This window comes from Crotalus tigris, unplaced genomic scaffold (genome assembly GCF_016545835.1).
Source record: "Crotalus tigris isolate CLP2741 ecotype Arizona unplaced genomic scaffold, ASM1654583v1 scf7180000023658.1318691, whole genome shotgun sequence".
NCBI classification, from domain to species: domain Eukaryota; kingdom Metazoa; phylum Chordata; class Lepidosauria; order Squamata; family Viperidae; genus Crotalus; species Crotalus tigris.
Genome location: NW_024100104.1, coordinates 717325 through 744995, shown reverse-complemented (window position 1 = coordinate 744995; position 27671 = coordinate 717325). Strand labels below are relative to the sequence as shown.

Genomic DNA, 27671 nt, shown 5'->3' with positions numbered 1-27671 from the left:
TTTACTTACCCTCCCTAACAGGTGGGACTTCTTCTTCAGACTTAGGTGGAGATGTACTCTCTTTTGCATCAATAAAATAAGTTGGAAAGACATTTCAGAATGCTCAATAGTATAAAATAAGGTTATGTATGCCTCAAAGAACCTGTATTTCTGTGGTATATTAAAATCCAATGTGATTTATTTTTTATTAAATTAAAAGCTACAAAAAATTCTGATTCTCTTAAATACATTCCTAAAGTACAGGGCAATATTTTCAAAATACATAACACAGTAAATATTATCTTAGACATTAGATTTGTTTATACATTAAAACATTTTCTGCAGTTACCTTAATCCACATGCACATGAACAATTTATTGTCTTAAAACTTCTTAATTCCAATTATATTATTCAAAAGCAAAAGTTAAAATAAAATAGATGTAAGGATAGTCTTAAAGAGACAGACTATTCCTTGGAAGTAAATATTTCTATAAACCAGTAACTGACTCAAGCCAGTAGCATCCTCAGTTGAGAGTATATATACAACAGCATAGTAGAGCTTTATTCATGCTGCTATAACTGCCATCTCAATTTTTCAGTGTTCTCTAGGATGTCACCTCATGTTTTTTTTAATATTGTCCTCTTGTGGGAAATCTATTTTTGTACATAAACATGAAGACAATATAGATATGTACTGCTATCAGTGTTCATGTGTCCAGGTTTTCAGGTTACTACATCACAGATAACTGAAAATTCTATATTGTACATTAACATCTACAGTCTTAAAATATTTACTTTTTAGTAATTTAAATTATTTGAATCATATTCCACTAAAATCGTTCAGGCATTCATATGATGAGATTTATGTCCTTATTGCCATTCTGAAGAAGCACCAGATAATACAGCTTCCAAGCCTTAGCTGATCTGAACTATGGAGATCTCACTGTACCAAACATGGTGAAAAAGATGAACCACTGTAAAAAAAAATGAGTTCAAATACATGCCTCAGCATGACAATATTGATTGATCAGACTATTAGTTCCAGAATTCTGTATAGTGAAATTATCAGCACTGAAGGAGGTGTAATACTGAAAGACAAAGTAATTATAGTAAATGCTTCTGAAGAAAGCTGTATAATCTCAATCTTCTCAATCTTTTGTATTAACTGCTTTCATCTGACTTTCTTCTGATAAGAACTAGGATGATAACCAAACTCTTATTTGATTTTCAGACTGTCTGATGCCAGCTTGATCCAATATTTTTGTAAGCAAATAGATTTTATCACAATCTGGAAAATTTAACATTAACCTCAGTATTAAACAACTTCCTTCCATAGAGTATGGAAACTTCATTAATATTGTAAATAGCACACTTATGTTCATTAGCCACTTCTTAGCAACTGGGAGGGGGAAATGGAGGAATGAAGATCTAGTTGAAAAAAACCCAATACAGAGGGATGCTCTGTAACTCCCTTTAGGGGACATATCAGTTTCCCACGTTGTGAGATGATACAAAATTTAGGCTTGATGTGACAAAATGGGAGAAAACAAGTACAAAACTGATAGAAATATGAATGAATGCCACATTTTTTTGGGTATTTACTCAATTTGAATCCCTTTAGCTATAGAGATACACAAACTTGCTTTGGTAGAACAAAATGGTCTAAAACTGATACAAAATGTTGGCCATAATTGTGGTCAACATCATTACATTATTAATAGGTTGCTCTATAGCTTGAAGAGAAGTCAGTGAGCCACATTGTGTAGTAATAGGCAAACTATATTTCAGAGGCAAAAATAATACAATAATGGTACAAACTTTAACATAGATTTTGAATAAATGAAGCAACACTGCTTTGGTAAAGTTTTCTTCTAAACTCCAATCTAAAATGTTGGTATCTTCTGGCCATGAGGGACATAAAACGTGGGGTTGGTTGAACAAAGTAGAACAAAACAGATACAAATTTTTGGAACAGGCTTTGTGTTGAAACCAAATTTGGAGTTTAGAGTTAGCTGCTACATTTTTTTATTCATACTAAAACATGGAACATCCAATGAAGCTTGAAGCTGAATTTTGTTGATTTGAAGAAGCAACAAGGAAATGCCTCACATAGCACAATTCATTACAAGATGTTGTGAAGGCTAGTAATTTGGTTGGCTCCAGAAAGGGGCTACACATTTTTTGCTGGCTTTATTCCTCTTTCACGGAATGAAGAAGATGAAATCCAGAGGGTGAAAAACTTGGGAGGAAGACTACAGTATTATATTCATGTCCTGCTCAAGTGCTTCCCAGTCATACCTGATTGATCACTGTGGAACTAATCCTTTGCTTTCCAATATCCATTTTATAAGTAGACATGAAATTTCCTTATTTCAGTTTCTGAAAGCTTGAAAATGCTTTGCTTTAATTTCTCCATCCAAATGAGATTTTGATGCCATATTCTTCATGGAATCTTTTTTAAAAAATCTTCCTTAACCCATATCATTTTGAGAAATACACAAAGTACTGTAGGTTTCGAGATCAAATTCTAAATTTTAATCTAGAAACCCCTTCAAGAAAACACACGATTGTCAAAATAAAAAATATATATTCATGTACAGACTTGGCACTTTGGTACTTGGCACTGAGCTTACACACAGTCCATATATTAATAAGATTCTTCTTACATGGCTCTCTCATTGTTTCTTCATTTGAATGAAGACTTCTCTTGCCTTTTAAAATCATTCTCCTAACAATCTTTTGCCGTCTTTCAAATCCAGGTGTTCAATGAATCCTGCTTTATATTTCAAGAGTTCAGTTTTTCCTGCAACTTTGATCTTATATGTTTGTACATTAAAGTGGTCAGGAAAGTAACAGTTTGCAAATTATTTTTCTTGTTCTCTCTACCTTGTTCTAAACATGAGAGAAAACATATTCAGTCCAATTAAAGTAACTACATCAAATATTTTTTAAATAATTTGCTTCACATTATAAGCAGCAGTGTCCTTGTGTTCAATGTAAGGAGTTTTTTTGACACTACAAAAGTTAGCTGATTGCCAAAAACTGAAATAGATTGAAATCAGTATTTAATATAAACAGATTAAAAATTAACTTACGTTATACAATATAAGATGTAAGATAAATAATCTCACGAAATTTAAATATGTATATATGATGCACAGTGAATTAGAGCAGTATTAAATGTTTGTTAATACTATCAAAACATAATATTTATAAAGAAATTATCTGGGAATGAGAATTATCGATGAAGTAGAATAGCAGTCCCAAGTGCTACTTAAGAAGAATGAATGTGATATAGAGACATTTATGTCAGCATCTCAAACCACTACTTCAGGATTGTTCATATCTTCCCTATAATAGCACTCATGTGGGAACTTTAATGTCTGAATTAGATCTAAGTAATATAATTAGTATTTTTAATATAGTATGTAATTCTGCAGATGTTTCCCAGTAGGGCAATAAAATGGACCACCCATAGCTTAAAAAGCTACACTTTGGTGGATGCTGCTGGTATACACATCTGGATTTCTAAAACAAAAAGAGGGTAAAAGGGAGATCTGTGTATGCTAACTGAAATCCAAATGACACTGAATGTTAGCCCACAAAAGTTAGGTGAAATAAGCACAGAAAAAAAGATTGGGGCAACAAGTTCCTAAAAATACATATAATGTGCAGGAAAGGAATTAGGTTCAAGTGATATGAACTGTGAAATTATTATCCATTTGTCTTACATAATCTAACTCCTTCCAAATTCTGCCTAGGTTACCATCTTCCTATTAAGTACAGTTATCCATCTGAAATGAAGCCCAGGGAAAAATAAATGTTTCCAAAATTTAACTAGCTATAGTCTCATTTTTAAAAGAAATCTTTTATACTGCAAATAAGATGGAACATGAAACAAACTTCAATTCAGCAAACTATGTACTCAGAGCTGAAATAGAATATTATAGGAAGAACAATGGCACTATAGTAGTCAGTGATGGAATAAATCAAAGGGCATCACATTGCTCCAGAATGCAGTGGCCTGTGCAGTGTTGGGCGCATCTAGATTCATCCATGTTATATCTCAGTTGCGCAAGTTGCACTGGCTCCTTGTTTCCTTCAGGTGCCAATTCACAATAGTAGTTATTATCTTTAAGCCTATATGGCACAGGACCAGGTAATTTGCAGGATCATCTCTCCCTCAGGACACCTGTCTTCCCCACATATTAGATACGATAGGTACACTCTTGATCCCTTCCCTTAAATGCTGCCATCTTACGGGGCCTATGAAATGTGTCTTCTCCTGTCCTACGGAACGCCCTTCCTCCAAAGGTCCAGCAGGCCCTTACCCTTTTACCCACTTAAGACCTGGTGGTTTCCCCTAGTGCTGAAATGAGGTTGAAATTGGCATGGGATAAACTTGTTAAGAACTGCATGGGAAAGTTTAGCTGTAGTGCCAGGTCTTTTTTTGTTTTGTTTTGTTTTAATACTTTTCTTTCACTATTGATATATTTTGCTTTATTTTGGGGTTGTGAGCTGCTCAAAGTCTGGTTTAAGATAGGTGGCTGTATAAATGTTTTAAATAAATTAAGTAAGTAAATAAATTTTACTGCAGATTTTATATATGTATTGTTCAAGCTACTGTTTCAATTTAAGTATGGTTTAGCTGAGTAGTTTTCATAAAGATGAGTTTTCATAAGGATAAGTAACTGTTGACGTTTACAGATACTAATTAAACTAAATAAAACAAGATTACTTACCTTTTTAAGGACACTTTGTTTCTTTCTAAAATAAATTAATTGCAAAAATTTTTAATTCTATCTCAGTCCCACTTTGTTCTGCATGCCATCATCCCCACCTACCTGTTTGTAAACACTCTCGCTTATGCCGGTCATTCCAAGCCTTGACTTTGCAGGACTTGCTGCAAGTGAAGATCTCAAAACAATGTGGACAAGGTGTAAGGGTCACACCAACAGATCGCCCACACTGGTAGCAGTATTTAAAGAAGAGCAATCTGTTAAAAAAATGTGGTTACAAGAAAGATTACGGACATAACATATACATATGTTTTTTGGAACACACACGACAAAGAAATTTGCTCAAATATTAAAAAATTGGAATACATATGATCCTGTATATGATTCTGTACATAGAGTTTTGATCTTCAACACTTGTTTCTTTATATTGTCATTCTAAAGTTATTTTAATAATTTCTTCTCATATACCCTTGCGGCCCCTTAATCTTCTAATTAAGTGCCCCAAAATTTAGCTTCCCCAAATTAAAGTTCTATGGGTTTGTCAATATACCAGTCAATAAGCAATTTTTACTGGTGCTTATTTTCTTAATATTTTTTCAGCTAATCATTTTTACATCACACTCATAAGAAAGCTGAACACTGAATTTAAAGTTTAAAGAGATTCAGTAAGAGGAATGCACAATAAACCACTTATGCATTTTATCTCCAATGTATATATATCATGCATGTATGTGTGGGTATGTACACACACACACACACACATATATATATACATATACATATACTATATATAGACAACACACAGCAACAACATTATCGATACTAAATTTAAAATTAAAAAGGAGCTCAATATTTGGATTTAGGACATCTGTTTTAGAAGCTATATGTAGACCAATTGGCTTAAAGAGAACATCATTTTGAGTTCTGCAGCAAAATAAACATCCATTAGTGATGACAACAATACTAAAACCATCTACCACAGAGATAGATGTGACTATAATTACAACAAATAAATCATATTTTGATTCATAGGACTTACTTTGATGAATCTGTTTCTGGTAACTGTCCTAAAGCGATACCCATAGATTTCTTTCTTACGCCTACAGAAGCTGAAATGCAAATATTATTATTAATATTATTGATTTGTCACAGAGTCACTTGGTTAAATTGGATTTGCCATTTTTATCCACCCATCAAGTCCTTTCTAAGGACTTAGGATAGGCAGATGGTCTTGTGTGATCGTGTTAAAGGCTTTATGGTTCATTGTATAGTGAGCCAGATCTTTGTATTTGCCATTTTTTATCCACCTTTTGAATCCTTCCCAAGACTTGGGTTGGGTACATGTTATTGTTTGATGGTGTTAAACATATTATTGCAGGATATAAGCTGTTCCAAATAATTCCTTTTGCAATTGACTAATGGTGATTTTATCAATGCTGATGGTATTCAAATGATGTTCCAGAAGTTTTGAGATTGCACCCAAGGCACCTATAACTATTGGCACTATCTTTGCTTTCTTTTGCCACAATCATTCTATTTCTATTTGCTGATCATTGTATTTGTGATCTTCTCCAGTTCTTTCTCTTCTCTTCTGCTATCTCCAGGTATTGCCACGTCCACTATCCAGACTTTTTTGTCCTTCTTATCGACAATTGTTATGTCTGGGGCGTTATGTGGCAGATGCTTGTCTGTTTGAATGCTAAATTCCCAGAACACATCACTTCTTCATTTTCTATTACTTTCACTATTTTATGGTCCCATCAGTTCTTCCCTGCAGGCAAATGGTATTTCTTGCAAATATTCCAGCACACCATTGTTGCTACTTTGTCATGCCATTGTTTATAGTCAGTCTTTGCAATCTTTGTGCAGCAGTTAACTAAGGATCCAATGTTTCTTCAGCTTCTTTGCAGAGGTGGCTTTTGCTGTCTGTTGATGTCTTCTCCAATTCTGGCTTTGAATGCATTTGTTCTTAAGGCTTGGTCTTATGCAGCCAGTATTAGCCCCTCTGTCTCTTTCTTCAACTTTCCTGCTCATAGCCATAGCCAGGTCTTGTTGTTATTTATTTTTCCTGCTCTTTTTTGAAGTGTACTGGCTTTGCAAAATTTTGCCTTGCCATATCTCTTTCCTATTCTTCATTTGGTCTTTCTTGAAGGCCAGTTTGTCTCTCCACAACTCAGTAAGCCTACAGTACTGAGTATGCTAGCTTAGTATATCATCTTCACTCTCCTTCAGATATTCTTCCAATGCCCTTTTTTCTTCTTCAATTGTCTAGTGTGCTTGCAACATTCCATATTCACCTATTTCCTTGGTAAGAACAATCTATCAACATTGCTGTGTGTATGAAGGGCATAAGTCATTGCCATTATTTTTCTGTTCTTTCTATTTGGGGCTTTTAGTTATGCTTGATTCCAGTCCACTATTCAAGCTGTACATCTAATGACTGGAATTATCCAGGTGTTAATTGTCTTGGTACTGCCTCAACTGAGTGTTATGACCCAGATGGTCAAGACAAGGCAGGCCTCTAAAAAGTTCTTTATTTCTCTTAACCAGTGTTCCAGCCAATGGCCTTCCAACAACCAGTAAAGCTCCACCTTGATGCTACCCTGAAGGCATCCACCCTCATTCCCCCAAACAACAGCCCCTATAGTACAAAGAAAGCCCACAGAGTAGGAGCACGCTCACAGGGCAAGGTCCAGTGTTCCAAGTCCAATCCACCAGGCAGGGTCCAGGCACAAGACAAGGGCAGTTGAAACAGGTCCCAGAAAAGAAGCAGTTCCAAAGCCTCAGTGAAGCAAAGGCCAAACATAGGCCACAAGAGAAGGACGAGGTCCAAAACAAAATGCGAAGAGCAATTTTCCAAGCGAGGCAAGGCAAACAGCAACAGACATAAGAAGGGAGTGTAAGGAAAGTAAACAATTGCTCCTGGCAAAAACTAACTCCCCACGGCTTCTCCTTAAGTTACTTCCCTCCAGGTATTCCTTGTGAGGAGGAGGTGAGGTGACCTCCTCCCAAGTAGCCTTGCAGCCTTCTCTGAGCTTGCCTATGCTCCACTCTCCTTGCCTTTGGATCAAGTGGAATAGGCAGCTGTATCTCATCAGAGGAGATTGGCTGCCTAATAGCACCACTGGCGGTCAGCAGCCAATTCTTCCGGGTCTGTGCAGGGAGGCAGCTCTCCATTTGGTCGACCACATCTTCCAATGCCTGAGGGGCCTGGGACACATTGTCCTGAGACCCTTGCATGCCTTCCCTGTCAGATGGTCCCAGCTCCAACTCTTCTTCCTCCTCCAAACCGGCCTCTGAGGGGACCCTGACATTGAGTTTGGACTTTAAGATCTTCATTACTCTCATATTGTATTCATTTCTAACCTCCTTCTTGATTATAGGGTGCTTGATGTTGTCAGCTTGAAGTATGCCCCAGTATTTGTAGTGATCATCTTCACCCAGTCTCATTAATGTTATTTCATAGGGTATCTTGAGTTGTTCAGTTTTCACTATTTTTCCCCTATTATAGTTAGCTGCACAATCAACAAGATGGTTTATACTGGATTTGGTATTTTCATCCACCTATTATTAAAACTGATCTCATCAGAGCTGTTGTTGCTTTTCTAAACACCAGAGTCAATCATTTTTTCAGAATTGTTAGCAGTATTAGCCAATTTTTTAATTTAAAAAATTGAATGTCAATGTCTGAAAATGAAATTAAACATTAGAAAGATTTCATGATAAGTATCAGCATCCTTAGCCTCATCTCTTTGTCTCAACACAGTATATCTTGCGAATACAAAAAGATAACATATTACCACATTCCCCAGATGTTAGGAGGAAAGTTGACAATGAATCCCAAGTTTAACATTTTAGGTCCATATTTTAAATAATCTGCAGCTGCAAGAAAATACCTCTGCCCTAAGTATTCTAATCCCAATCTAGAACTATTTCATATTGGTTTTTTTTATTTTAAAATCTAATTTGGACTCACCAATTTTGATTTTCCTAAGTTCTTCTTCATCCCACTGTTTTTCCTTTTCAATGACACACCCACGAAGCCGGTCACTGAGAAAATCCAGCATCTTTCGTCGAAATGCATAAGTATCCCTCTCTACTGGTGACAGAGAATGGAGGGGAGTATGCAACAGTCTTTTATCCTGCAATACATAAGAATTGTTTTTAGTATGTAACTAGGAAATGTGCATAAAAATTATAGATAGCAATAGACTTATATACCACTTCATAGTGCTTTACCGCCCTCTGTAAGCGGTTTACAAAGTCAGCATATTTCCCCCAACAATCTGGGTCCTCATGTTTACCGACCTCAGAAGGATGGAAGGTTGAGTCAACCTTGATCCGGTGAGAATCGAACTGCTGCCAGTCGGCATAATTAGCCTGCAATGCTACATTCTAATCACTGTGCCACCACAACTCATGTGGTCAGATAGTCAGGTAGTCCTTGAATTATGACCATTCATTTAGCAATTTTCAAAGTTAAGATGAAGCTGAGCAAATGATAGTAATAATTGGTCCTTATAAATCCAATCATTGCAGTATCCTTACAGTCACATAATTGTATTCTGGGCACTAGGCATCCAGATTATGACATTGCAGCAAGTTGCAGTCATGTGATTGTGATTTCTGATGTCCCCTGCCAGTTTCCCACAAGAAGAATTTATAATCTATTTCTGATAAGAACAATGCCACCTATGTTTTTTTTCTAATTTTCCTAGCAGACACTTAGAAAGCCAGTCTCCAGAACATCCCTTTATGCATCTTCCTATATGCAAGGGAAATAAATTCATCAATGATTCTAATCCATGATGGCATAAATAAAAATATGCCTTTAACAGACAATGATAACATTGTTTCCTATAATGTAACAATATATTATTTGCAAGTAATTTATAAATAGAACTGTAAAACATAAAGTCAACATCCAGTGTATTTGATGAAAACAATTACAAATAACTATCTGTCAAACCCCAAGAGCTATTCCCTGAAACCCCACCTTTCTATCCATTCTATCCATTATCCACCCATGATAACGTAGCACAGATGTTTTGGCACATGTAGATCTCTGGGCAGAAGCACTGATAGTTACTGAAGCATCTCAACTACATTCTAGGTCATCTGTATGCTTGTGAAATACAGCAGGTTTACTTAATTCAAGACAATAACACCAAATGTTGATCAAAGTACATTGATCAAAGAAAATGAGAAAAGTTTTCAAATTTGTGGAAGTGTATATATAATACACTTCAAAATAAGCAATGTGTAAAATTCAAAAAAGAATAAGAAGTTAAGATAAATGACATTCAAGAAAAAGGGAAAGGGAAAGGAAATCTAAATAAATTTCATTTATAGTACATCAACACCATTCATTATACCTTTCCATTTACATATCAGCCTTGTTTCCATCACATTTACATTTCTATTGCCACATTACTTTTCTGTGCTCTCCTTATCTTGTCAAGGATCAGTTCCATCTAACTGTGACTTTTTCAATCGGTCTCTTCTTCTCAACCATACCTTCTTCAAGTATTGAATCTTCATTTTCTTCATATGATTAAATCACCTGAATTTAGTTCTTCTTAGTAGTTTTTTGTATTTGATCCATTAATTCAGCACCCATTCGTTCTTCACTCTCATCTTACCATAACATTTAAATACCTTATTCAAGTTACCTTTAGGTTTTTCTGACATACATGATTCTCATTGAACAGTAGCAAGAATTTACAATCCTCAAAACACAGGACTGTAGATACATCATATTTTGAATTTTCAAACACGGAAAAAGATACCTGATAATATTTGAAATATGCATAGTCCACAACTGTCCCCACTGCAGTTCTACACTCATCAATAAGAGTAATTGGCATCAACATCTCTGCACCTGCTGCTATGAGAGAATCAATCTAAGTAGAGAAGAAAATAAATGTAGAACATTTAGAGTCATATGCAGCCATTTCCACCAATGTTGCACATAGGCAAATCAATATAGTCCAACCTGAAGGCCATTGATTTATTGCTAGCATTTATATAGAAATAAGGCATAACTATACTACATGACCAACTTTTCTTTAAGAAGAAGCGTACAATTCAGTTAATGCTTAAAAGTGTCCACACACATGCATATAAACCTAATAATGTTACTTAATTACATTAAAGATATAAAAGCAAATTTATTAATGTTTCAGTATCTTCTTCTTAAGCCATTATGTTACAACGGGAAAATGAAGATCTGGATAATCAGATGTACAATTTAATTTGTGTTAAAACTGAACCACAACCAAAATTAATATGGGGCTATAGCATTTTTCACTTTGTGAGGTATAGATAGAGAATAAGCTTATATATATATATAAATAATTATTTATGTAACTAGACTGGAAAGACATATAGACAAATTAGAGCCATCAGTTTGCAATGCTATCTACTGTTCACTCAATCCCCTGCTCTCTCAGCCATCCAATATGCTGACCTATCTCTGTAACACTAAAAATCTGTATCAGCTCTATTTCTAATTCTTTGATCCTTGGGCCTTTTACAGCCTCTTTTTTCACCTTTTTCCTCTATTCATGGCATTTTCATCCTGCTTCACCATTATAATGCCTTATTTTATTTTACTTTTATTCTGGCAAGCGATTAGAATAGTTTATAATTTTTTATTTGAAAAGTAACCAAACATGCAAGACTTTTCTTACCAGTGCTATCTTAGTTGCTAATGTCCCATTCTGCTCATATGCAGGATTAATAACAGCACACAGGGCACTTGCAAGACTTTGGCTTAAAGGTAGATTTGGATCAGCTCCACCAGCCAGAAGTTCAGCAACTGCCTAAAGGTAGGAGAAAGACAAGGAACTCTCTTTTAACATTAATATTATTGATTCAGATATGTGTATAATGCCTTGCCTACGCAAATGTTGGGCATGGCTAAAAATTGCCAACATAATATTTTTGTTAGGGATTTAAAGAGAGAAATCGGTGTCCACGAATTGGCTTCCACATTCTTAAAGCAATGACTTCATCCATTAAAGATGACCAAAATAGGGAAGTTCTATATGGTTTCAGATAAAGACACAAAACTATTTTCTCTATTTCTTTCTTGTTCTTGTCCTTAGCAGCTAAATATGAGGCTCATATACCACACTAAGGGAATAATTAGACAGGACCGGTCGTCCAGCAGTAATGTCCTATTCTGGTGTAGCAGAAGGGTTCATACTATATGGTGAACTATAGCAAGAATGTGGCGAGAAATATCTAATCTCCCCTGTTTGCAGCCAAAGGCCAAAAAAAGAAACTGCTTTGCACTGAAACTGTTTTGTAAACCTGATTTTTTGTATATACTCTATTTTTATAAAAATAGCAAAAGTGGGTTAGAACTGGTTGAGGAAAGGATGGCACTGCCAAGCCTTTACACAGTCCATGTTAGGAGCAACTACATGTCTTTGGCCATGGGGTACACTTTTTGACTATTACTCTTATCAGCTTCCATGGGCTGCATCAGAAAATAAATACACATTAACACAAGGATATGGTGTCATGGCATGAGAAAAAGCTATTTTTGATCTGAATCATTCCTTTGCATCATCTGTTAAGGAATATCAAATAAATGTTATTTATTCATTCATTTTATCCATTCAATTAATACTGTTGTCTACCTGACTTATGATTCACAGTAGCATCATCCAATGCCCGAGAGAAAAGCCAGGTCTTTAGACACTTTCAGAAGATAGGCAAGCTTTCCATATTTCAGCAAAATGCTGTGGTATTAATTTTATTTGTATGTAATTTTATTGTATTTATGCTTACTTTTTAATATTTTCAATAATTTTAGGTGTATATATTTTAGGCAGTTTTTTTTTTCTGGCCTAAAGGCCATGGTAAAAGTTTGTATTGTTACTGAATATAACAAAGAACACAAAACATGTATTTTGAAATTAATAAATCCATAATCCAATTCACAATTAAAATACAAAAAATAGTTAAAAATAATTTGACATTTGTATGGCACTGTCCATTGTCAAATGAGGACTGCAGGAACAAGAACTCAACTTCCTCCTGCCCATGGAGACACCTGATTGAAAATCGATCTTCTAATATCACCAATTTCCTAAAGACAAAAACAAGCAAACTAACAAACAAAAATCCTAACCATGTGAATATTAACATATATAGATAGCATGATTGTAAATTGTTGTCATTTTCTGTTGATCTGTCCAACTCTTAATGAATTTTTAATAATAATTTTAAAAATCCAAATCAATAGATTTGTAGCTCTTACTAATAGGATTGACTATAAATAAATTATTTGAACAAAATAGCTGATTACTGAATCAGTATCAACATGTCTCAAAATATATGTATATATTTTAACTTTCTGTAAGCTTCAAGGAATCTTTAATGTCTATTTTATGCTCTAGCATCATTGTATATATTACCTACAAATGCTGACATAAGGATTGGAATCACTGCTCTGAGTTTGCCAAAATTAGGATGATTTTGAAATAATGTTTACGATTGTTGTTAAAAATGCTTGGAAAGACAGAATATTGCAAACCTGTTCATTTCCACTGGCAATTGCTAGTGAAAGAGGGGAATGGCCACTCCACAGAACATTTGGATTTGCATTGTGATTTAACAGATGATGAATAACTTTGCCAGCATTCTGATGGGGAGAATAAAACAAAAAGAGATCAGTACAGATACTGTTTTTAAAATTAAAATAAATAATAAGGACACATTTAAATAAGACATTTAAGTTAAGCCACATTTTTAAATTTAAAGCAAAAATATTATACCTATTTTATCTTGGGGGAAAAAAGCTGAAGCTGGTTGCAAATTGGGCATTTATTTATATCCCTGCATCTAACCATATTCAGACCAGAACAGCATATCACAAATTAAGGATCTGGTGCAATGAATACAAAGTCACAACAGTAAATAATATATTCTTAGACCGATTGGCAGATATGGGAATTTATGAATGCTGTTGTTATCAGAGATTACACCAGAGATCTGCATTAGATTTAATATGTCCAGAATGTCCATTTATTCCATATAATTGAAATTCCTCAATTTGAGCTCAGGCTTAAAAATTAAATGTCCATATTGATAAGCTGGAGCTAGTTGACCACAGACTTTTTCCTTTTACAAAATAAAACTCTTACCAATACAAAATGTGCTATTCAAAAACTGAGAAAAAACAATAGAATTTGTAAAAGAGAATCTCAATAACTATCACTTACCGTAAGATTGTCTTCCCTCTCACAGGCAATATGAAGAGGTGTCCTCCCACCTTCCTCTGGGACAATAGTACATTCTTTGTAGTAATGTTTGGGTGGTCCGGTTTCATTATTCATTTTCATGAAAGATACTGATTCACTAATATCAAACTAAAAAAGATAATTAGATAACTCAGTTGAGGAGCCATAAATTGTTGTTCCCTGTCATTTCCTACAAAGAAAAAATAGATGGGGATCGGAATTTTCTAAGGAAGAGGACAGTCTTCCCTTAAGCCTGTTCTCCCTGATGTTCAGCCTATTTTCACAAATGATCTCAGTCTATGGACCAAATACACACTCATCTGGCCTAAGATACAGTGATTTAACTGTTCTTAAGATTTAATAAGCAGGTGTTTACTACAGTTTCCATATGCCCCATGAGCTGTGTTTATCCATACATAGTTGCTTTATACTACATCATATTACTAATTAATCTCAATGCAGCAACTACTTAGTAGTGGTCTTCCACAGTAGCAGTTTAAGATGTTACCCAGGTATCCTCTTAATCATAGATGTTCAGCTCTATTAATTGTTGCTTTATAGAATCCAAGCAACACAGAAAGTAGTCAGTGAAATTTGCTATAAAATTATATTTATATCTATATTTTTGTTATTTTACCTTCAAAACTTTTAGTTATTATTATTAAATACTTTAATCTTGTTGTGTAAGCTGCCTAGAATTTCTTTGCAATCAAAGTACCATGCAAGTGACAAATAAAATAAGAATATATATTTGAAAAGGCAACTCTACCTAAATATGTATCATTGCAAGCTCACTTCTTAGAATTTGTTTGTTAAAACACTATTTCAGCATACAGCATACCATAAAGTAATTGCATTATGAATTTTATTTTATATCACTTTGTCATGTACAAGCTGTTTTTTTCTCAGCTCTTCTACATGGATTACAATATAGTATAGGCCTACTGTCATGGAATCTATTATATAGAAACTGATACTTGGACAGCAAACATGATAAAAGAATACTACTTCAAGTTGGAAATATAATTGAATAGGCCAAATTTATAGGTATAAGAAGCCTCTCTTCCCCCTCTCTATTTCACTCTCTTTTTCTGTGTGTCTGAGTCTGTGTGTTTGTATATAAACGTTGTTGTATTGCTTTTTGTCTATTATTCTTTATTTCATTGTTGTTTTGTGTGTGTTTTTCTCTTTGTTCTGATTTATTTAATAAAAAAATAAATACCTTGGTTGGAATCTTATCTAACCGGAATTTATCTTTCTCATCTTCTGCCCTTACATCAGGATCTGCAGCAGCATGAAGTAGCAATTCTGTGATTACAATCCCTTCTACACAAGGAAGGGCAGCAGCAATATGAAGAGGAGCCACACCCCGAAGCTGGAAAAACAAATGCTGCATTTATTTCCAAAGCAAAACACAAGTCACAAAAACATTTCACCATTGCATGCACTCAGTCCATTAAATGCTCATTATGACAAAAAGGTATTCCAGCTTTCAAATGATGCATATTTAGCTAAATTTTAAGAACTAAAGAGAATGAAACCTTAGGGAATATAATTGCCCAAGTCATTATTATCAAAAACTAAATATTTTCATCAAATATAATCAACCTTCTTTGTTATATGCCAGCTTAATACACTAAAAGTGTTTCTGAACCAAGCTACTAAAATGATTAATCAGTAGCAATGAAACAGGAACAGAGAACATGTTTTTTTAAAATTAATACAAGGCACCATAAACAATTTATGTGCAACTAGAGTAAGTTTATATGCTTAAAGCATAAATCATTGAAATAAGTGGGTTTCAAATATTTATCTACTTTTTTAAAACAATTATGAACTTCCAATAACACTGGAAGGATACACAGACTTTTACAACTTATTTTTATAGGAAAACACTTTTAATAGACCAATGCAACTTTACTGCAATATCTCATTTTGATACCCAATTTTGAATTAGAAAACACTCACTAGGCAATGTCCATACAATAGACTAGCTCTGAGAACAAGACAGGTAATCTCTAAATTTGACAAATAAATAAAATAAAAACTTATTATACACTAACTCAGTCACTACTCACTTGGGACTAAAATAACCCTTTTTATTTGCTACCTGATTCAGAGGACAAAAACAGATTTCATAAGTATCTGGCAAGTTAACAAATTCTTGGGCGTGGGCTACATTTGTGATGCACACTGCAAGTATTAAAATTTATATCAGAGCATTTACTTCCTATCATAAGCTAAAACTGTAGTTTTTAATTGAGAACTATCCCATAAAAAACACAGCATCCTACTCTGGTTGGAAGTCGTATGTCAGTCCGTGCTCCAGCTTCTAGAAGTATACGCACAGCCTCTGCATCAGCGGCTTTAACAGCAAAGAACAGTACATGCATTGGGATGTTGGAAATATTTGGATCAGCACCTCTTCTTAGGAGCACTTTAATTATAGACATTCTCTTTTTTTGCCTAAAATCCAGCAGAAAAAAGATCCATGTCAATACCTAAAAACTTAAAAGATTAGTATGCATAATGCTACACAAGCAGATAAGAAGTTCTATAACCACATGCTCATCTCTACAAAGATATTTTTTTTCTTTTGCAGGTTCTTCTAATTGATGGGATACAGGCAACAAAAAGATAGTTTACAAGGTTGTCTCTAAATAAGAGAGCCCAGCCTGCATAGATTATTATTAGCATATTTAAAGTACATACATACAGTATGTACATACTGTGACATACTGGCCGAAATCGCATAATTGGAATAGTATTCTAATTATTAGTAAGGAATATTGTATTTTTTCTGATAAAGATATTATGTGAAAGCTTCAACTGACAAAAGCCATACAGGAAGTCCTCAACTTATAACCAATAACTTAGCAACAGCTAGACTTTACAGCAGACCCTCCAAAACAGTGGTTCTCAACCTTTTTAATGCCGCGACCCCCAACTGGTCATAAGTCGAGGACTACTCAACCGGTCGTAAGTCGAGGACTACTCAACTGGTGCAGCACTGTTTGCAGAATGGGACTTTTGGCAGGCTCAGCAGGGCAGAGACAGCCTGAATAATTCCTATTGGCTTTTGAAAGCCAATAGAATTAGACTCTATTCAAGAGAGTCTATTCTATTGGCTTTCAAAAGCCAATAGAATAAAAAGGAGTAGCACAGCTAAGGAAAAGGGGAAAAAAATGGCGGACTGCGTTGTTTGGTGACCCCCGTGAAATGGTCGTTCGACCCCAAATGGGGTCCTGACCCACAGGTTGAGAACCACTGCTCCAAAAGGTCTGCTGTATTATTAATGCATAGGTTAATAATAACAGTTATATACTAGGTAACACTGAATGGTGAAAATGGAAGAATCAGGATGAATTTTGAAGTGGGGAAATGGGCAATATTCTATTAATGTGTAAATATGTCAAAGGAACAAATATATATCTAAACATTTGATTGTTTATGATAGAAGTTATACAAGAATAATGAGAGGTTCTGGATATGAGCTAGACATTTTTTTGGTAGAATCCTAGAATTCCTAGGAAACTAGGAAAGAATGGACATGAACCTATAAAGAACTGAAGGATATAAGAGCTGAAGCAGAATATTTCTAGTAGTGTTAAAAGAGGAACTTTGGAAAAATAGACACAGAAGGAATGAAAAACAGTGAAAGAAACTACAACAAAAGTAGAAAAACTGCATAAAGAAGGATCTCAAGTCCTAAGTGAATGGGAAAAGTTATAAGGAAAGAGGATGTGGAAGTGGCTTAGAACAGAGCAAAAAGGACTAAGTTTGCGGCAAAAGATAAAACTAATAAAAATATACTGCTTAATGTGTAATTGCAAACAATAAAGTGAAAGAGAGCAAGCAATGTTAAGATTTAAACACAGAAAATACAAAGTGATTTTTATGGAAACAAAAAGCTGTTTTTGAAGTGAGTGAAGAAGGCTAAACAAATTGTAACCATTAACATAATCTGTCCAATATTTCACACCATATTCAACGTTTGCAGTAAGAGAGAATTATAATACCATTACCAAGCGATCAAAAAGCTTTGCAGTATTGCTAGCAAGTTTTTATAACAGTATATATTGCATGATTTTCGTATCATAAGAGCTTCCTCAACCTTTATTTATAGAAACACCTTACTTACAAAATTACCGTAAATGCCGGCGTACAAGGCGACCCGGTGTATAAGACGACCCCTGTCTTTATAGCCGGGCCGCATTCCTAGAACGTTGTCTTATACGCCGGAAACTACCAGTATTTCCGGCGTATAAGACGACTCGGCGTATAAGACGACCCCCATCTTTGGCACCGATTTCAGCGCTCGCGGAAGTCGTCTTATACACCGGCATTTATGGTAACTTCTAACAATCTAATTATCTTCAAAAAAACACAGGGATTGCCTTGACCATGGTACTTCAGATGATTCATCTATGTTCTCCTAAAGTCACTTACTCTGTTAATGATGCTGCCATTTTCCTTAAGGTGCCTTCCTGATGAATAGAGTCCCCAGTGTCTGGGTAACTGTGAGTCTGTAACATATGCTGGCTAAGAACAACTGCACCATGATGCATAGTTTCTGGAGAAATCTTAATTTTGTAGTTGTAAATACCACAAATTGTCCCAGAGCCCTTTTCTCCATTATCTGTTTCATCTGATGACTTAATTTCAACATCGGGGACAAATTCTGTCTTTTCAGCTGAGAATGACAATGCTTCAACTGATACTGGGGTGGTAGCATTTGTACTCGCTTCAGATAACTGAGATATCTCTGACTGTATAGATTCTTTAGACGTTTCTTCAAGGACGTCTTCTAACTATATAAAGTAAAAAAAAAGATAAGATAATCACTTATAAAACTAACAACTATATCTTGTCAGGAAGACAATATATTATTAGGATATGTATTAATGTGCAGATACATATATTTCTATCACCAGGTTATTATGCAAAATAGTAAAGAAGTTAGGTAACATTCTACCAAAATTTTGCACATGTGATTTCATTATATCATCCTTCCTTCCTTCCTTCCTTCCTTCCTTCCTTCCTTCCTTCCTTCCTTCCTTCCTTCCTTCCTTCCCTCCCTCCCTCCCTCCCTCCCTCCCTCCATTATGGTACTCAAGTACTCTCCTGTCCATAAATACTCACCCGACTTGGATCTGGCCAACTTGCAGCTTCATATGACTTCAGACTATGCCTATATATCAGTTATACAACTCACTATAGACAGCAAAGATGAAAACATCACTATCTTTTAGTGGCAATAACTGCTATTTGGTTTTTGAAAACAAAACATCTAAAAATCATAAATACTTTTAAAAAACTTTCAATAAGCACTGGCTGCACTTTATATTATAAAACTAAAAGTGAGAGAAAAGACACTTAGGGACCAATCACTATAGAGAAGCTCTAATCCAAGTTATTTAGGGATTTAAGAAAGAGCAGTAGAGCAAATACCACAACACACAGAAATAAGCATTTTAAGCAAAGAACATTTGGAATTGTGGGTAACTCCATTCCTACTGTGCATAACTTGGCAACCAAATTAAACCCTTATTAGCAAATTTAACTTTCATTTGAGAAATGTAGTTTCACAAACACAAAGACCCCAGACAATTTCAAAAGGAAAATCCAATACCTTCCACGGAATTTAGCACAATGGTAACCAGTGTGGTTGGTTAATACAAATTATGGGGATAAGTTTACATCTCTTGCATATGCCTCTTTATTCCATATAATCAGCACAATTCGTTTAAGTGCATGCTCTCTGTATTGAAAATGAAAAGTATGAAACATTTTGCTGAATTTTATTTCAGATTTATATATTATGAAGGACTAACCTCTTTTATAAAGATATTCCTTTCAGCAATATTGGGATGAAATCCTTCTGCGGGGAAATAGTGAATAACACACATGGATAAAGTTGATAATCCTTCATCACTGCATTTATTCACATCAGCTCCACAATCTAGAAGAAGGTTGATGATGTCTTCTTGATAATTTAACTGCACAAACAAACTATTTCAGTTATTTTCACAAAGTTTTTTTTAAATTCCAGTCTGTGCACATTTTGAGATTATGAATTTGATTTCTCCAATGAATATGTATAATGAGTCCATCACTCCCTATCTGGTGCTCCAAATATATTTGGATTATAGTTCCAAAAATGCATAAATTACATGTTGGCTGAGAATTCTAAATCTAGTAATCTAACCAGTTCTCTAAGGTATCAAACTGGTCTACAATGACTGTCCAGTAACACTCTATTCTTTCATACTTTCAATTGCTTTTGACAAATAGCATAAATTCTTTTAAATCGCTCAAGCCACCCAGAGCTGTAATAACCACTGATTTTTTGCTAATACTAACATGCTGAAAGTAATTAAGTTGGAGGTAATAACTACGGTGGATCTTGAGGGTTATTGATTATTTAAATTCAGTTTAGACTAGGTTCTAGCCTGATTATATTACATTACCAGCACAGCATCTTCAGTTAATTCAGTCTCCCAGACATTTTAAAATCACAAGGACACCCTGCTTTCACATTTTCAGCTGGTGGTTACAAAAATGGCCTTTCTTTGCAGCGACACCTGCCCTATAGAGTAATGCAAGGCCCCAGTGCTGATCTATTTGAAGCATCTTTCAAAGACTTTTATTTTTATGTTAGTTTTTAATCCTTAACACCTGCTAATAGGTTTTTAAATGTAGTGTTGATAACCTGCTTTAATCCTATATCCATAGCACTTAAATTATTTTAAGATTGGGAACCAATGTGCAAATATTATAAATAAAAAAACAAATAAACAAACAAACAAATACATTAAAATAAAATAAAAATGGTACAATACTGTCACAATACAAAAAGAAAAAACTGAATTTAGCTATAATTTTACCCACCCTTCCAGCTTCACCATGCCAGAAAGCATAATATATAATAAGAACTTACAGCAGCAGCAGCAAGAGCAGTATATCCACTCATATCTGCTATATCTGGATGGGCTAGATTGTCTCTCAGAATCTCATACACTCTTTTATAGTCTCCTTCTGCTGATTTCTCAATCAGTTCTTCAGCAATAAGCTCTTTGGGACCTTTGGGTGCAAAACCATATCGGTTGCCTTTGATAATGGCATTAACATCCCCATCTATTTCATTCTGACAATGCCTAAAAGTAAGCAAAGACATAAAAAGCTAGAAATATAATAGAAGTACAGAGTGTTATTGTGGCATCTAAGTCAGATGGACATATAAGGCATGGGTTTTTTTTTCTTTACTTCTCCTTATCCATCTCTGGTCGCTTAGTGAAATGGTAATTCTGTTTATGGGATTTACTACAGACTAAAGACATGAGAAATCACAAGATTCAGTATCCCCCTACATTCAATATTCTATCTACCTAAAAAATATATTCCCTCTCCAAAGGAAATTAGTTAAGAAGAGAAAAGGCTTTAATCTTGGTCTCTCCTGAGCTTATTTATTTAATGTGAAGAACAATCATGTAAATGATCATTTTCAATCTAAAATGATATAAACAAATATTAATCATCCAAGCAAAGAAAGTTTTTTACTATTCCACTTTTTTGGGGGGAAAAGGTAAGAAAACAGCTGCAGGAGCACATAAGAATAAATCCTATGTGCATGTGCACATACACATGCACGCACACACATTTACACAGATTTTCTGATTATTTTCTCCAAATGACCACATTTTATAGAACTAGAACTAAACAATTGGGTAAACTAGATGCAAAGAAATTGAGGGCCAATAAAAAAAGTACTTTTTAGACACAGTACAGCTAGGGAACCTCACTGCCATAAGATCTAGTGATGGCCGCCTATTTAAATTTTAAATTTAAATGATTTTAAAAGTATCAACAGACATGTAAAATATTAGTTATCTTTAGTTATTAATCTTAAGCTCCTGAAGCACAGAAAACATCTAGTGAAAGTGGCTGTAGCCCTCCCAGCTTTGTTTGTGAATTTCTCAAATCCTCTTAAGTTGTTACTGTGTGTCAGATAATGCTGGACTAGATTGGATCTCTGCCTTTCTACCAGGCTCTTCTTATTTCTTATGTTTCTTTCTCTCTCAAGCCCACTGCCCAACCTTCTTAAACATTAAACTAATTAGAAGTAATTAAACATTAAACTAATGAGAAATAAAAGTATTTCTGATAACTGGAATATGGATGGGGTTAGAAAATTGGTAGAATCAATCAAGATTTCAAACAATATTTTAAATAATATTTATGAATATCTGATAAATAATACCTCCAGTAGACACAACGAGAAGGAATTGGCAGAATAATAAGTTGTGCAGGATTTTGGGGAAGAATTAAGGGCGTAAGTAAGGAAGAAGCTATATTTCATCAGCAGTTGAAAGGACAGAATGAAGCATATAGTATAAGCTTTTAAAACACACTTAATTCATTGAATTGTATAAACTATTCAGCTGAAAAGAGATATGTCAGAAAATAAAATTTCAACTACATTTTCATTTTATCAATTGTCAGTTCATACCTATACTTATATATGTTTTTCTGCATCTTGACCAGAATAGCAGTTGTGTTGGTTACATGCCATGGTTTTTCAGAAGCGGTATGTTTTCTTTTCTTAAAATATTGAAAATCAAACTCTTTCAAGAAGGATTGAGTAAGAGGAAGATTATCTGCATCAATTGAATATATATACATATTAGCAGGCAACGTATAGTTGTCATCATTTAGCAGAAGACGTTTGAATCTGTAGAAAAATGGATCCTTTTCTTCATTCAGGTCCCACATAGAAGTGCTTTCCTCTGAAATATACTGTTCTTTAGACTCAGAATCAAAATAGATATTGAGTTCTGGGAAATCAGAAATAGTAAAATGCTCATGAATTTCTGTACATAGTTTAATAATATGGTTTCGGTGCCACAGGCCAACATCTTGCCTATCATCTGGGTAAGTTTCAATTCCTGGTCCAAAACGCTCATCAGCCTTATAAAGCCCCTTTTGAGGAAAAAAAATGTTTAAAAACAAAAGAAAATATGACAGAATAATACAGACAAAATACAGAAAAGAATGCATTTTAATGTATTTGCATGTTTATTTATTCAAGGAATACTAAACATATTAAAAAGGATTAGCAACACTATGAAAAAATCAGCAGTCTATAAACCCTATAAATAAATGAATAAACTTTGTGCTATTCCTAAAAACATTCATAACCTTGAAAAAAAACGAGTTTCTCAAATATTTGTTGAATTTATTCATTTTATAAACATGATAGTATAGTGTTGTAATTATTATTAGAATTCATATAATATTTTAAAAGTTTGTGGTTACCTGAAATCGTTTTCCATCCGTAAATTCGATGGTTCCATAGCCTTCTTTACGATTAAGATAAAATGAACCTGTAAATCTGGAGCCATTAGGCCAAAAGTAAACTCCTTTGCCATGACGGTGATCTTTATAAAATTGCCCTATATATCTCTGCAATAAAAAATAAATAAAAAATAAATGTATTCTACTTTAAATGAATATATTCCAGTACATCTAGAGAATTTCTAAATATTAAGATAAGCAATACTGCAGCATCCATGGACATAGTTCATCTACCTTACATAATGTAGCATTTGTATGCATTTTTCTGCAATTATAGTATTTGACAACAGAGAACTATATTTTCATGACTAAATGATCCCCTGTATCAGGTACTTTGGAAGAAAGTTTCAGAGTGAAAAATTCCAGCTTGAACCACAGGTCATTTTAACTTTATAGTTCTTTAATCTCTTTCCAGAGGATTCCCCCAATTTTCCAGCAACAATTCTTAAGCTAAGTAGATGATAATTAAACTATTCTGAGAATAGAACGGGTTAACTTAATACCACCTTTCATTCCCATATGCCAGCTTTTCAGCTTTGTTGTGAATGAATGTATAAATGTGTAATTCTTAACTTCTACTCTAAATTTTAAAATTTCAGGATGGCTTTAACATCTATTCTTTCTAAATGTTTGAACTAGAGTCAAAAGTTCACATTTTTTAAAAAGTGTGGACACATTTATCAAGCATATAAAAGAGGTTAAGTTGAATATATAAGGAATTTTTATGCCAGCATTACACTGTCTGGCTTATTCTCCATTCAGATGATGCATGTCAAATTACCCACTAGGTAGCACTTAAATTAATATTAAATTATGTCACACTAGGACCTTATGTGCGAAAGAAGCGTGAACCACAATTTGAAACTTGAGCACAAAACTATTTTGAGCAGTATGCATTTTTCTACTTTATTCCTGGTAGTGTTTATACAATACATGTTGAACAATTAATACTGTGTTTTAAGAAAATTGAAGGAGAACCCAGGTAAGAAGATCAAGCATTAGAGATATCTGTAAATAAACATAAACTAACACAATGTATATAGTTATGTTTTCTAAACAAAAAGAGAAAAAATATAATTAATCCAATGAAAACCCCAAGTTAAATGCAAACACTACAAAAATATTTAGTATGTGTAAAAAATGAAAGAGCACTGAAATTTCAAAGAAAACCCAGCTATAAATGTGATTTATGTGATCTAAATTGTGTTGAGGGAGGCTCAGCTGAACATATATAAGGTGAACATGTATAAGAGGGATACTAAATGGGGCATGCACAGTAGGCCTTCTTGTTTCTCTCTATAATGTCCATCCATTCTGCTCCAAGTTTGAAGGAAAGCTGTATGTTAGAAAAATTGATTTGAAGACAAAGAAAATAATCTGACTTAACCAATATAATGATTAACACCATTTCTAATTTCATAAATAAATTATGCATTGATTTAAAGATGTGACAAGCAACAGGGAGAAAGCAGAACTATTTAACTCATTTTTTGCATCTGTCTTTACACAAAGGGAAAAAACAGACCAACCTATCAAAAATAGTGCCACAAAAAACAAAACAGAAACACAAGTTAAGATAGGCAAGAAAATGGTTAGGGAGCACCTGTCCAGCCTAGATGAGTTCAAATCGCCAGGACCAGATGGATTACACCCCAGAGTTCTCAAGGAACTGGCAGATGTGATATCGGAGCCACTGAACTATATTTTTCAAAGATCCTGGAACACAGGGGAACTACCAGAGGACTGGAAAAGAGCTGATGTAGTTCCCATCCTCAAAAAAGGAAAAAAAATGGATCCAGGAAATTACAGACCTATCAGCCTGACCTCAATACCTGGGAAGATCCTGGAAAAGATAATCAAACAACGAATCAACGAACACCTAGAGGCAAACAAAGTCATTACTAAAAGCCAACATGGGTTTGTCAAAAATAGATCATGCCAGACAAATCTTATTGCATTCTTTGACCAAGTGACAAAATTAGTGGATCAGAGGAATGCTGTGGACATAATTTACTTGGACTTCAGTAAGGCATTTGATAAAGTAGATCACAACCTACTACTTGACAAGATAGAAAAATGTGGGGTAGACAGAACCACCACCAGATGGATCCGTAGCTGGCTGACCGGCCGTACTCAGCGAGTGGTCCTCAATGGAACTGCATCTATATGGAGGGAAGTGTGTAGTGGGGTGCCCCAGGGCTCTGTTCTGGGCCCAGTACTCTTCAACATCTTCATCAACGATTTGGATGAAGGGATAGATGGGGAACTCATCAAATTTGCAGATGACACCAAGCTGGCAGGAATAGCCAACACTCCAGAAGACAGGCTTCAGATACAGAAGGATCTGGACAGACTTGAACACTGGGCACTAACTAACAAAATGAAATTCAATGGTGAAAAAAGCAAGGTTCTACATTTAGGCAAGAAAAACCAAATGCACAAGTACAGCATAGGTGGCACCATGCTCAATAGTAGTAACTGTGAGAGGGACCTCGGAGTCCTAGTAGACAATCACTTAAATATGAGCCAGCAGTGTGCTGCAGCTGCCAAAAAGGCCAACACAGTGCTAGGCTGCATTAACAGAGGGATAGAATCAAGATCACGTGAAGTATTAATACCACTCTTCAATGCCTTGGTAAGGCCACACTTGGAATACTGCATCCAGTTTTGGTCACCACGATGTAAAAAAGATGTTGAGACTCTAGAAAGAGTACAGAGAAGAGCAACAAAGATGATTAGGGGACTGGAGGCTAAAACATATAAGGAACGGTTGCTAGAATTGGGTATGTCTAGTTTAACGAAGAGAAGGACAAGGGGGGACATGATAGCAGTATTCCAATATCTCAGGGGCTGCCATAAAGAAGAGGGAATTAAGCTATTTTCCAAAGCACCTGAAGGCAGGACAAGAAGCAACGGGTGGAAACTCATCAAGGAGAGAAGCAACCTAGAACTAAGGAGAAACTTCCTGACAGTGAGAACAATTAATCAGTGGAACAGCTTGCCTCCAGAAGCAGTAAATGCTCCAACACTGGAAGTTTTTAAGAAGAGACTGGACAGCCATTTGTCCGAAATGGTGTAGGGTTTCCTGCCCGAGCAGGGGGTTGGACTAGATGACCTCCAAGGTCCCTTCCAACTTTACTACTATTATTATTATTATTATTATGTTGTTTTGTAAGCCTTGAATCTGCTTTCAATCAGTTTCACTGGATATTCTGAATTTTGGTATAATCTGAACCGTCATAGTCTTTTTACATCATAAACCAATGGTGGCGAACCTATGGCACATGTGCCAGAGGCAGCACTTAGAGCCCTCTCTATGGGCACACATGCCATTGCCCCAGCCCCGCCTCCCCTGCAGACCCCTCCTCACCAGCAGTCACCCCAGAGGAGAGTCGCCCCCGGGCCTGGCCCACAAAGAGCAGCGCAGCCAGGTAGCGGGGACAAGACTCCGCCCTCGCACCCCATCACATCAGATGATGCTGCGGGATGCGGGCGGAGGGCATGGCTGCCATAGCGTTGCTGGGACATCTGGGCGATCGGCACACTGTGGAGGTGGTGGGTGGCCCTCTGGGAGGGGCAGGTGGCAGAGCGGGGGTGAAGCGGGCAGGCTGGGGGGCAGGCAGGGGCAGTTTTTGAGCACTCAGTCTCTAAAAGGTTCGCCATCACTGCCATAAACCATCAAACACGAAAAACTTCAGCACACAGGGAACTAATAGAATTTGGTAACCAACTCTGAGTTAAAGGGAAAATCTGGTTCATGGAAACCTTTGTTTACCTTACTAAAGTATTAGAGTAAATTATAATTACTGAAAATCAGGAAACCAGGCAGGAAATTTAAACAGACAGAAAAAGAACCCTAATGGCCAAACCATCACTGAGGTTTAGTATCTGAAATAGACCAATCAACAAAAAGTCTGTATTTAAGAGATGTCCGTAGGTGTAATATGATGAATAATTATTTCAAAATATGTTACAAAGACTATCTAAAGATTTTAGGCCCAATTGTTCTAAGGCTTAAAAATAAAGAGGCTCTAAACACTCATAGGAGTGTTGTATATTCTGCCTTCTAAAAAGCTTCTCTGGGATGCCTCTACAGGACACATATGAAAGCAATCAATATATACAGTGCCTCATAGATGCACTGAATCCCAGCCTATATTCTAGACGTTGACAAATTTAGAGAAATCTGCAAGTTTTCTTAAAGTTCTCACAGAAAGTTGATAAGAAATAATTAAAGGACACTAGCAATTTACAACTGACTGCCAGTATATATCACAGCTCACAAGGGAACAAAAAAAAATATTTTAACTGATATTTTCAAAGAATTTGAATATAGTAGAATCAT

The 27671-nt window shown here is 35.2% G+C and overlaps 1 protein-coding gene across 4 annotated transcripts in view; it reads right to left on the bottom strand.

Moving 5' to 3' along the window:
• The window catches only part of ANKMY1 (ankyrin repeat and MYND domain containing 1), a 36790-nt gene that overhangs the window by 4075 nt on the left and 5044 nt on the right, over window positions 1-27671 (bottom strand). For 2 of the 4 annotated variants that reach the window (XM_039320580.1, XM_039320582.1), the window contains 15 exons: window positions 23288-23434; window positions 22482-22951; window positions 20913-21129; window positions 19807-19971; window positions 18422-18783; window positions 16267-16438; window positions 15195-15347; window positions 13955-14101; window positions 13267-13374; window positions 11411-11542; window positions 10508-10621; window positions 8695-8860; window positions 5758-5827; window positions 4824-4975; window positions 10-60 (listed from right to left, as the gene is read on the bottom strand). In XM_039320580.1, the coding sequence (XP_039176514.1) occupies window positions 10-60; window positions 4824-4975; window positions 5758-5827; window positions 8695-8860; window positions 10508-10621; window positions 11411-11542; window positions 13267-13374; window positions 13955-14101; window positions 15195-15347; window positions 16267-16438; window positions 18422-18783; window positions 19807-19971; window positions 20913-21129; window positions 22482-22951; window positions 23288-23434 (2626 nt within the window). Of the gene's footprint in view, window positions 1-9; window positions 2872-4823; window positions 4976-5757; window positions 5828-8694; window positions 8861-10507; window positions 10622-11410; window positions 11543-13266; window positions 13375-13954; window positions 14102-15194; window positions 15348-16266; window positions 16439-18421; window positions 18784-19806; window positions 19972-20912; window positions 21130-22481; window positions 22952-23287; window positions 23435-27671 lie in introns of all 4 variants that reach the window. The other 2 variants (XR_005553857.1, XM_039320581.1) reach the window with 2 other exon arrangements.